This window comes from Centrocercus urophasianus, unplaced genomic scaffold (assembly GCF_019232065.1).
Source record: "Centrocercus urophasianus isolate 14NV4802_14NV808 unplaced genomic scaffold, USGS_Curo_1.0 seq_5, whole genome shotgun sequence".
NCBI lineage: Eukaryota > Metazoa > Chordata > Aves > Galliformes > Phasianidae > Centrocercus > Centrocercus urophasianus.
This window is the reverse complement of record NW_024885088.1, coordinates 2,388,574-2,401,157: the sequence shown is the minus strand read 5'-3', so window position 1 is coordinate 2,401,157 and position 12,584 is coordinate 2,388,574. Positions and strand designations below refer to the sequence as shown.

General features: G+C 40.9%; 1 protein-coding gene across 8 annotated transcripts in view; it reads right to left on the bottom strand.

The window, feature by feature from the left end:
* Positions 1-7,442: 7,442 nt before the first annotated feature.
* Positions 7,443-12,584, bottom strand: part of ABCC9 (ATP binding cassette subfamily C member 9) — a 73,299-nt gene continuing 68,157 nt past the window's right edge. For 6 of the 8 annotated variants that reach the window (XM_042835081.1, XM_042835082.1, XM_042835079.1 and 3 more), the window contains 4 exons: positions 12,273-12,376; positions 11,553-11,686; positions 11,132-11,194; positions 7,443-9,075 (listed from right to left, as the gene is read on the bottom strand). In XM_042835081.1, the coding sequence (XP_042691015.1) occupies positions 8,938-9,075; positions 11,132-11,194; positions 11,553-11,686; positions 12,273-12,376 (439 nt within the window). In that variant the 3' untranslated portion in view covers positions 7,443-8,937. Of the gene's footprint in view, positions 9,076-9,422; positions 10,374-11,131; positions 11,195-11,552; positions 11,687-12,272; positions 12,377-12,584 lie in introns of those variants that run through there. The other 2 variants (XM_042835080.1, XM_042835087.1) reach the window with 1 other exon arrangement.

The following is a 12,584-nucleotide window of genomic DNA, read 5'->3' as shown; positions in this document are numbered from 1 at the left end:
CCCTTCCCTTCCCTTCCCTTCCCTTCCCTTCCCTTTTTTTCTTTTCTTATTCTTCTTAGTTTTTCACCCCTGAGGTCTTAAAGTTTGTAGCAGGAAGAATAAACATGACTTCAGCTTTGCAAAAAGATCTAAATTTAGATCTCAGTATAGCAAAGTGCAGAGATATTGTGTGCTTAACTCCTCCATGCCCAAGGAATGCCTGCCTGCATATGTGTGTGTGTGTGTGTGCAGTGTGAGTTTTCTGTACATCACTCAAGGGGATGACCTACATGGTATAACGTTAAGTCAGTGTGAGCTTCACTTCAAATAGACAAGCAACTCCTGGTTACTTCTTTAGCACTATCCTTTCGTAACACCAGCCATGCAGAATTAAGGAAACAGACTCACAGTCCAGTCCTGTTAGGCAATTAGCTGCACATGGAGGTTAGACATCAGCTTCAGACAGGTGACAGCTCCCACATGAAATCAGATCTAAAGCAATTGCTTAGGATGGTAACCAGGCTCACATGCCAGCCCACAGAGCTGGGTGAGTTTCAGCACACAGACTTGGGTGGGTGTCTGCGGATTGGTGCTGGTGGTGGCTGTGGCACATGGTGGTCCAGGCTGGGTGAGCTGGAACTGTGCCTGCTGCATGTGGAGGGGCAGAGGCTGGACATAAGAGCTGACTTCTTGTTGGGTGCAGCCTCCAGAAGTGCATCTTGCTTGATGTAACTGTTGGAAATGGCTGTTTCAATACACCTGCACTGAAAGGGACGCAGCCTCTGCTTTTCCACCTGCAACCAGCTTCAAGGAAACCTGCCGGGCAATGGCCACTGGGATGTGAAAGCCAGGAAGACTGTATAATAATTATAATAAAATAAATAAATAATATATATTATAATATATAATAATAAATAAATAATGTTTCCCTCTTCCTAGTTCAATAATATGCAACATGATTTTGAGCACAGCACACGCCTCCCTAGACTAGAGTGCATGAATATGCTCTAGAGAGTGACAGCTACCAAAAATGTTCCCCTTTGCCCTTTTAAATACTTGCTTGGTTGCTACATGCACATGAAAGTCTGAGAGTTCAGTAATAGCTGGGAAAATCTTCTGAAACCTTTTCTGGCCCTTCTGGTTGGGAACACGGTGTCTGAGTGCTGTGAACACAGCCTGCTTAGGGAACAAATGGTCAGAATTGCTTGCAGGTTTGGGTTCAGATGTACTAGGGCCCATCATGCTTCTCCATTTCTGGTGTTTCATTTGTCCTCCACCCACATGAGTTACTGGTATGATAGCAAATATCACTTTAGAATTATGCCTATCAAAAAAGGATTAAGTAAAGTGCTTAGACACGAATCTGAAATTTCCACATTATGGCTGTGCTCAGCCCTTTGAGAAAATCCTGCTTTGTAATAGGTTCTGTTTGAAATTCTAGTCTTAGCTTAGAGATAGGATGGCTCTGCAGGCGTCCAAAGATGTCAAGCACTCAGCACAAGGCTTCCACAAAGACACAAAGTTGATAAGCCTTATTCGGACAGTGTGGATGAATTCTTCCCAGCTGAACTGGCAGTAGATCCATCAAACATGAAAGAGCAGAAACTGCAAACTAAGGGCATCTGTTACCCCCAAACAACCTTTTTTTCTTTTTTCTTATTTTATGCAAGAGCAGCAGGACAAAAAACAGTCTTTATCATCCAAATGCATATAATTCATGCCCCTTGTCCAATATTACTAAGTTACATAGTAAAGTCTGCAGATGTCCTGGGGCTTTGCTGGCAGAGAATTCATTTTGCATGAAAACTGTCTGGTTTGGAAATGATATGTGTTGATGAGATCTGAGCCACTTCTTAGAGAAATAGTCATTCTTTTTGGCTTCCTCTGTCACTGTAGTGGTCCTCCTCCAGGGAGATTTGGGACAAGACGTTATGGAACATGTGACAACACATGCATCCTCCTGCACTGAGCAAACCGGGGCCAAGCCTGCTCACATAGGAACGCGTTCTGAGGGGGGCAGCAGTGCTCAGAGCCAGTCTCTTCTGCTTCCTTTTCCTGCTTGCAACACAAATCTCTAGCCCCCTGCTCCCTGGCCACTCCTAGAAATGCTGCCTCCTTTGTGAGCTCTCCTGGAGCTGCAGGGGGTCAGCATTCCAGCCTCCAGCATGTATCCATGAGGGAGGACATGGCCTTAGGGCAACGCTTTTTAACTCCATAGTGTGGGAGAGTAGCCCATGAAGCCTGTGGGCTGGGGCTCCTGCAGAGTTGGCACAGAGGAGGGAAAGGACAGAAAAGGTTATCACATCCAAACTGCATCATCCCTACAGTGACCTGATTTATGAAATCCAACATCTTTTAGCCTCTGCTTTCCTTACTCCACCTCTGCTCGGGGGACGTGGCTGAGCCAAGGAAGGGGTAGTTGAAATAAATGCCTTATGCTCCAGGATGTACTGCCCAAAGTCCTAGCCTCATTCCCTCTGGAGATGATCACATCACATTACATCCATGTGCAAAACCCACCAAGACTTCTCCCAGCTCCATATTACTTATCCATCTCCCTATCTTTGTCTGTAATTTTAGCTGTGTGTTTGTTTCTTTCCAAATCTCTAGTTTATAGAGAAACCCAAAGGCAACGCATTGTTGAGACTCAGATTTGTAGAGACTAAGCATGTTACAACACCAGCATTTCAGGGACAGTAGCGTCTGTTTTACCCGAGCCAGACCTTAGGTCATGGTGTCCTTGCCTGGCAGAGCTAGGAAATCATCTCATTTTTCATCTCACAGCAGGAATTGGTTCCCACATCTCTCAGTTCAAGCTATTAGATCCAGGTACTGAAATACTGTACTGTCACACCTGGCAATAACAAGTCAGTCTCTTACTACACGGTGAGTTGGCAATAGCGACTGTGGGACAGACCACAGAATCGTAGAATCACAGTATGGTTTGGGTGGAAGGGACCTTAAAGCCTCCCACAGTTCCTATCCTGTGTTGCAGGCAGGGCTGCCACCCATTAGATCAGGCTGCCCAGGGCATCATCCAACCTGGCCCCAAATGCCTCTGTGGATGGGGTATCCACAGCTTTTCTGGGTAGCCAGTGCCACTGCCTTACTGTCCTCTGAGTAAAGAATTCCTTCCCAACATTTAATCTAAATCTCCCCCCTTGTTTAAAACTACCCCCCCTTGTCCTATTGTTGTCTGCCTTGTAAAATGTTGTTCTCCTGAATGCCCCAGGTGTGGTTCAGAGGCTGTTTTAAGTCTGTGGGATGGACAAGGCGTTCCTCTTTTGAGGTAGCTGAGGTTTTAGCTATGTGCTTGCTCTCATGGGTGGACTGTGCCCAGTTTCCTCATGGCAAATAGCCGGCTCTGTTCTGGCCTGTTCTACTTCATGGTGTAGTAGAGCCCAAAAGTTGGCTCTAGGGACTGGCAAAGCTGCTTAAGATGGAAGGGTGCCAGATATAACAAAACAACCACTGTGTCATTTCTCTGTGCCAGAATTATGGAAAACCAGAAAGTAGGAGAGTATATATGCTCGTATTGCTTGGGCTGTGACAAATGGTAACTGCCATTTCTTTTCTCCTTTTCCTCTGCTGGTATCTGGAGCAACAGAGGCAAGTTTCAAAGGGTTTCCACTTGAGCTCCTTGTCCACATTCTGCCCATTCCTCTTGTGTAACAGGAGCCAGCAATCCTTGTCATAATTTGATTTTGTCTCCATAAAGTTCCACAGAGCTGTGGAGTGTTTTGAATCTCCATCTCTGTGCTCCTGTCCCCTTTGCCTACAAGCGATTGATCCAGCAGCTATCTGATGGCTGCAGTGGGAGTGAAAATGGAGACATGCCATTGACAGAAGATAGATGCCATCTCTTGTCTTCAGAGTGTATCACAGAATAACTGGCAGCTCTGGGCCCTCTGATTTCATACTGTGGTGGGACCTGGAACAGTAGATGGTCCCAGATCCAAATGATTTGCTCTTAGAAACCTGCAGGACAAAGATCCTCTCAGAACTTCAGGTTCCTGCCTGTGATAGAGGGCTCTAACAGCCATAGCTGGCATTGCTGAAAGGGCAATGGCCTAATCCAGCCAGTGCGATAAAGGCACTGATAGCCGTCGGCCATGAATCTGTAACTTTCTGCATGTCAAAGTATGCACAGCTTTGGGGCATCTGTAACTGTGATGCTGAAGGATGGTGGTTCTGGACCATGTCATTTACACTGAGCAGCATTAGTTCCTTAGTTACATGGTTAAATATTTTACTGGATGTTTAAGTGGTATTTATGGATGCAAGCTGGTACAGCCAGCAAAGCCTGAAGTAAAATAAGGGGAGAGGTAAGAAACGTCATGGGAATAGCTGAGAGACAGTCTTATGGGCAGTACTAGCTGGTACTGTTTGTTACTTATTTATACCTCTTATCCCATGGATGTACAACTATGTATTTTTGTATAAAAATGACTAATATGCATACAGGGGAATGAATGCGCTGGACTGTGAAATGTGCCTATGTGATATGCCTGTTATGGTAACATCTGAGCTGAATGCTGCATTGTTATAAGTAATTTGTAGGGTGGAAATCTCTATGTGGAGTGAAGATCAAAGAAGACATCTTGCACGGGGTGAATGTCAATGCAGCAAATAGAAACAAATTTTTGTTAACAAAGCAGGTCTTTTTTACTGTTTCCTTATGGTCTGATCAGAATGTGGCTTGTTGTACCAGAGGAGTGAAAATCGCTAGCCAGGAATGTCTGCTGTCTTTCCGTGGGTAGCGTCTAACACCAGACAGATAGAATCAACAGTGAGTAATTAATAGTAACTGTGCACTAAATTGATTAAGACTTTTTAAAAAATCTCTTCTCTTGAAGGATTACATTTGGAAGCTTCTCCAAACTCCACAGCTTCACAGAAGCCAATTCTCAAATCTGTCCTGCCAAAACAGCGTCAGCACATCGCTAATTTGTAGGAGTTGGAGAACTTCTGCCTCACAACAATTCGTTGATAATTTGAAAACCTGATAATCTTTCCCCGCAATTTTACACACAGGTCGGTTCTGATGGAGAAAAAACAGAGCAGTAAAAAAACAGTGTGGAAATGATTGGGATGTTTGCATGGCAATGAAGAATTTGATTTACGGTTTTGTTTTCAGACTTTTTTTCTTTTGCCTCTGAATGATTTATTTCCAAAGAAGCTGAAATGCTCTTCACGTGCCACCACCATGAGTTCATGTCGGGGAGTTTATAAAACTTATTGGGACTTAAAATAAGGCTTGAAAAAGACCCTGCTTGATGATTTTATTAAACTAATCTGGCAAATTCATTTTTGCTTTTTAACACATTTTATAGGGGAATCATTGCTCCAGAGAAGTTTTAACAAGTAGCCGTGTGGTTTCACTATATATTTTAGAAGTGATTTCTACTGGCACTGTTACATTATAGATGTCAGGCTGCAGTGCTTACAAGTACAACATGCCCCAGCTTTTGCTGCTTGATAGTCACATTGAAAAAATTCCTTTCCTGATAATAAAAATAGTCTTTATCCACCATATTTTAAATAAAAGTAGCTTTGGCCTGAAATAAATTATATTCCACTTTGTGATATAATGCCTGTAGCTTGTGTAAAATGTGTGTGATGCCACCTTCATCTTCTCATGACACAGGAGCAGCGTCATATCTGAGTGCATCAGCATCTTTTTACAGTAAAGCCCTTTGCTTTAGAAAGCAAAAAGAAAACAATTAAATCAGACACTGCATTGTATAAGAATCTGAAGAGACTTGCTTGACCACATTCAAAATTGATGTCATCTGTTGTTTCAGAAAACAAACATAATTCACTACTATTATTTTTGCTAGCATTGTTTGTACACGTAATGAGATGCCAGATCAGCTGGGCCATATTTGCTGTTTGTACAGATTGAGTTTTGTGGAGGTGTCTTAAATTATAGCAGAGGTGTTCTGGCAGTTTACAGGAAAATAGACGTGGCTGTTCCAAGTGCCTGAGGAACCCTTGATAATACATTCTTTCACCTAGCTTATATTAAGTGCTAGCTGGAAAAAGGAGACAAGCTCTTAGAAATGAAGGTCTGCAATGAATTTGCAACTTGAGGTACCTCCTCTGCATACCAATTTTCCTAACAAAGCAATGATTTCTCTCTTCAGACTCTGTCTTGCTTACATCCCTGGCTTATCAGAGCTGTCCCAAAATTTGCTGGGGCTGTCTGCCTCACAGGAAATGCCATGGATCAGTGCTTCCTCTGTGGTCTGTACATGGCTAGAAACCCCACACAGTTATCTTATTTGGTAACTGCATTGTTTGAAATGTCAAGTCCAAATAATTGTAATGCTCCCCAAATTCTTGAATCAGAAATAGCAATTAGCAGATCACAAGTGGCTTAGACTTATGGACATTCTCAGGCTGCAAAACCTGAAAAAACCTTAGGAAAATGGCTTTCCTCAGATGAATCCCAGCAGCCACTGTGCTGGATCTTGAGCAAGCAGAAGCTTCCCTTTCCTAGCTGTCAGCAGTGTTGACAGCAGAGTCTTACGGTCCTGCCTCAAACACAGCTTAAAATCCCTATGATTGGATTCACAGCACATTAGCATTTTGGCTCAGTAATAGACACAGTGGTTGTATGGGGCATTTCTGGTGTAGGAGAAGCAGCAATAAGCAGCTAGCCATTACTGCTATGATGAAAGGCCACATACAGGAAGGGCACAGAACCATTCATGACTCTTTTTTTCCAGTGGTGGGAAACACAGAGAAGTGGAAATTCAGTCTACAGCCTTTGTGAGTCTATAACATGCACACAGTGGCTATAATACAAGGAGATCTCTTAGGTCTACAACAATTTGCTTTTTTTTTTTTTTTTTCTTGGAACCTGTGTATGCTGAATAGGATTAATTGCTTGAGGAACTAAGCTGTGCCTTTAAACCTGTTAGGGATATGCTCCAATAATTGGCAAACTCTTTGACCACAAGTATGTAGGGCTACAGTCAGTACTCCTGCATTCCTCCAGCAAAATGACTGAGGCATGCTCAGCCCATAATTCATTTTCTTTTCTACATATTGAAATAGCAGTGTTCAATAAGCTCCATATCTCTGGGGGGATGAATGAGCAAAGGAGGGGATTCTTACCTCTGTGCTGCCTTTGGAACAAATGTAAGAGGAAAGAGGAATTAATACGGGGGCTCTTTAAAGTTATTTAGGAATGCCTGACGCAATTCCAGCCCCTCAAAGCCACTTAATATAGTGTAAAATAGCATTTCATTGAACTGATTAGCACCATTTGAAATAAATCAGGACTGCATCATCATCAAAGTTATGCAGATAAACAAAGTTCTTTCTACTTCATACTGACCGAAACTGACAACAACGAATCCAATTAATTTTTCTCCGAAGACAATGAAATTAAATCAAGATTGATGCTGGCCACTTTGCTCAGAAATCTGCGTAACAGCATGCTTTTCCACTGTAAACATCTGCTTTATTTTTTTTATTTTCTTTGTAAGACAGAGTTCAACACAGGGTATTAATGGAGAGAAGAGCAATAACTTCTCACAGCAGGGAAATCACAGAAGTACTTTCCCTATTAAAATGTTCCAAGCTGAGTTTTGTGTTTAGTTGTATCATGAAGATTTTATTTTGAGTAAGATGAAAAAAAGAGATAAACCATTGTATCATCAGACTAAATGCAATCTGAATTTCAAGTCTTACTTTTCTTTTGCCAGGTATTGTTTCACATTGTTTTCATTACTCTAACAATAAGCTTAAGTGCACTTCATGTTCATTCTAAACCTCATAAAAATAGATAAATAAGATCACATTGAATATTACGATTGAAGCAGGCATTTCAGACTCTGCCTTTGAAAGAATGTCTGTGAAGCTCCTACAGATTTATTGTCCACTGGGCAATTATCATGATTCAGAATCTAGCCCTGTGCATTAGCCAAGTGTGGGCAATCTTATCAAAGCTGTATGAGGTAAATATGAACGTAAGTGACCTAAAATCTCGAAGATGCAGAATTCGTTTGATAATTGTTCCAACATAAAAAAATAATTTGAAGGGCTTAAGACATATACAACAATTAGTGGTTGGCTGATTACACGCCATTTTAAGTAGAATATTTTAGTGGAAATTTTTAAAAAGATCGATTAATATCAACTTTATACATTCAGATTAATTTCAATAAAAAAGATAAGATACTTAAGATACTGTGCAAAATGTATTCTTCTATAAGCCTATCAAAGCATGCAGAATTCCAAGATGTTTTGTGTCCTTGGTTCAAAGAATTCTGTAGAACAAATATGGATGTAGGAACTGACTGCAGGGGTAAGTTATCACTGCATAGAAAAAGCAATAATGAGCAAACTACGGTGTGTGAACTAATGTGAAGGGCAGGAAGAATTTCCTTATTTCTGATGAATTTCCTTTCCCTCATTCACTGCTCATCCCCTATAACTTGAAGAGCAAAGTTTATGCTTTTGGAATGCAGCAGATTGCCCCAAGAGTTATGGGTTTAGATTTGTTGTCTTTTAACTTTTCCCCTCTGGGGATAGCATTCTTCTGGGGGTCTCTTGCTTCCTTGACAAACGGCACGATTTTATTCTTGGTTCCAGAATAACATATGCAGCTTGTAAGAGCACTGCATTTTCTTTTGCTCACTACAAAAGAAAATAAGGTCATTGAGTCTAATAAAAATGCCAGATTTCCAGGAAATCAAGACTTCTGCCTGTGTGTGTGTGTGCGTGCGTGTGAGCATGAAGTTTAATGGCTTTTGAATTAAGTGACATTTTTATTGCTTTGAGAAATACATGCATTGCAATGGGATTTATTATTTTGGGAGATGGAATTGTGAATAAAGAAGAAGCTCTAAAAAAAAAAAAAAAAGCTGAAAGTGATGTTACACTGAATTAAAAAATATGCATTTCATTTGTTTAAAAATAAGCTTTTAAAACACATCATGTGGTTCTTCACATGTCAGCCCGGACAAATGAAGCAAAGATGCCATCCTCTTGAGAAAGCAGGTTCTCAGGCGTATCATATTCTAAAATGTTCCCTCGCTTCATGACAATGACCAGGTCTGCCGTTAGGATAGTGTGGACCCGATGCTGCCACAAAGAAAAGCATACAGAAGTTTTAATTATGACAGTTCTCACTGCATTTCATTAATGGGCCTAATCCAGGGTGTATGAAGTCGATAAAAGGCTTTCTTTGTTTACAGCGGTATTTGGAGTAGGTCCTTGTACTATATCTTTAATCTGAAGAGATCTCAAATTACTTCACAGCTTCTGGCACTTGGCCTGAAAACACTTACGCATGCACATGCTTCATTTTCAGTCAGCTAATTGCTATTATGGACAAGACAGCTGTTGGAAGAGATCCTCCAGCATCACTGAAATATATCTTCCCCTTAAGGAAATACAGGCGAGAAACATCCTGGGTATGCCTGCACTGTCAGGTGGCGTGGCATCCTGCTCCACTCCTTGGCTGTGTACCCTGCCTGCCCATGTTGCATGCATATTAGGACACTCCTAGGTTGTTTCCTTCTGCAGATCAGTTAGCTCCCTCCAATATTAAATTGGTTCTTGCTGCAAGGAATAGGTTGGTCCTATAGGTAACAGGAGGTAGAGTTTGATTTCAGTGCAATGCAAATATCATAGAATCATGAAATCATTGAATATCTTGAGTTGGAAGGTATTCTTAAGGATCAAGTCCAACACCTCACTCCACAAAGGACCACCCATTCAACTCTCCTGGCACAGACTTACAAGACTGATGATAGCAAGTTAGGGCACAAGCAAGCCAGAAATCAAAGAATAGTTTTCTAAAATCCACATTAAGATATGGCAATTGGGGATGATATGAAGGCTTACTCGTGGTCATAAATCTTAAAGAGAACTGGTTGCAAGATGCAGTGATTCGGTATAGAAACGTATTACTAAGAAGTGGCCAGTCAGGTACAGATAGGACTAGTTCTAAAAATAAGACATTGCACTGAAGCGGCTGAAATTTAGGGATTAATTGAAGGAATGGATTTGTTTAGCATTATAGATTCAATGTTAGTTGCACGTCCAGGCTTTTGTTAAATGTAATTCAAGAAAATAGTGAAGAAATGAAACAAATCCAGAAGCCTCATAATAAAAAATGTTCTTACACTGTCATCTCAGAAGCTGTGCAGTAGAAAGGAAGCAGAATGAAAGGAAACTAAAGAGGTAAAAATAACTACCAAATAGTCAGAAGTCTTGTGAACAGTGTGGACTGAGAGAGTCTACTTGTGAGTCTTCACCAAAGTGGTGAACAGGCCGTCCTCCTTGAGGAGTAAGTTTGAGGCAGTGTCACATTCAACTAGAAAACCATCAGAAAGGACTAGGACAATATGGGCGTCCAAGATGTGAGATACACGATGCTGGAAAAAAGAAAAGAAAAACAGGTGGGTGAAGGAAGGAGCAGCCATGAGTGAAGAGCGGAAGGAAATCAAGTCAGCTGTGCAAGGAAAGCTAAATATTAATATGTGCCATTTTGCTTGAGACATCAAGTTTGGAAATGGAAAGGAAAGGTGAAGTGAAATTCCAGTGAGATTGACAATACTGAATGTTTGAATGGCATTTAACTGGAAAGGAATAAGCTTACTGTTAGCATATTTAGCATTTACATATCTAAGAATCTTACAGCCTGTTGTAAATGAGCCTGGGTTAAGTCATTCATTTACACAAACTAGTCACTGACAGTCTTGAAACCAGACTCCAAGAGACATAACTCTAATCTCTAACCACAAGACTGGATTCCAGACAAAGCAAATGAAACAGCTGCTGAAACACATATTTATCTCTCTTTTGAAGCAACTTTCAATAATTGTTTAGCCCATAGCTTTGGTTTCAATTTGTTAATGAGAATAACTTTAAATTTTCTTGGAGGCAATGCAGATGCTAAAGTTCCCTATAAAGTCCTTTATATCTCAGTGCTTTCATTTGGCCCACCTGCAAGACATCACTCAGTACAAAATTTCAGGCTGACAGTATGAGTCTTATCCTGTTGCAACATCTGGGAATATTCCGACTTTGGGTTTTAGTTTTACCTTGCTTTCATAGTGATGTTTAGCTGGTTAAAGCCAAGAATAACTGCTTGAGAAATAAGAACAGAGCATCTGCTAGCATTAGTACTTACCGCTATTGTTACAACTGTGCGGTCTGCAAAGGCAGTCATCACGACCTTCTGCAGAATATTTTCCTACAAAACAAAAGGTTTACCTCAGTTATTTCATTCTCCTATATTTTACTTTGTTATGTGCCTTCAAATATCAAAAAGTCAGACTCATATTCCACACCACCTTTCATCTGTGAACCAGAATCCCAGCAATGAAATGCTGCATAGGTAAAAGCAGACTCTCTAAAATATTACTTTTATTCTTTTAATCTCTCACAGTAATAATCAAACCCCAAACACACCAACAGAAACAACTGAAGCTAAACACATGGCAAACTGACAGTTTTCTCTGCTAAATAGATCTCTTGGCTAATTTCTGGGTCAGATGATGCCTCTTCTCCCAGTAGATCCATGTGGCAATGGATCAAATTGCTATACTCACTGTGGCCATGTCTATAGATGCTGTGGCTTCATCCATGATAAGAATGCTGCTCTTGCGAACAAAGGCTCGGGCCAGGCAAAAGAGCTGTCTTTGCCCTACACTGAAGTTCTCTCCTCCTTCTGTTACCATTGCATCTATAATAAAAACCAATTAGTAAAATCAGAACACAATGTTTTTGAGAGGGCACCATGAAAGCTCTGTTTGTGCACTACTCCAGCATGAAACAAAATCCCTGAAAAAGCCAATGTATTTAAGCAAATGACCCAAATAGTTAAATCTAGTAGGATACACAATAATTATCTTAGTAATGTCATACACACATTATGGAAGGAAATAGGCGAGCTTTCTTCATGAACCAGGTCTCAAATGAAAAGGAAAATGCTTTGTCTGTGTCCAAGAGCTAAAACTCTGCTGGCCAAACAAGATTCTGTTGAAGGAGCCAAAGAAGAAACTCTTTTTTAAAACTCTTCTCTGACAAATCACCTGTCTATAATGTTGAGGTGCCACAGGATTTGTCTGCAATGAATGGAAAACCAGACTCTTGTTCAGATTTTTAGTAAGGTTATTTGCTCTGGCATAGAGACAGAATATTCATGAGGTACCTGTTAACTGCTACATGATGTTTCAGAGTGTAAGAGCCCATGTAGCTATTTACATGTGTACACATTTATGCATGTATAATGCCATTATTGATCTATATTCCTAGTGATTTGGACATACCAAGGCCTCCTGGCAATGATTTGACCATGTTCTTCAGCTGAGCAATCTCCAGAGCTTCCCAGAGTCTATCATCAGTGCACTTGCATTCTGGATCCAAATTGAAGCTGCAAAGAAAAACAAAATAGGGGTCTTGTCACTACAGTTACAATTCATGAAGGTCCTCTGCAAAAGAACAAAGTGGAACTGTGTACCTCACTTAATTCCCCATGGACTATGGCTAGACTGTGGTGATCTAGGAAGGTTTATTCCCTTTTCCATCCCTTCCTGCCCACATCACCCATCACAAACACACTGCTGCTCTTTTTGCATACA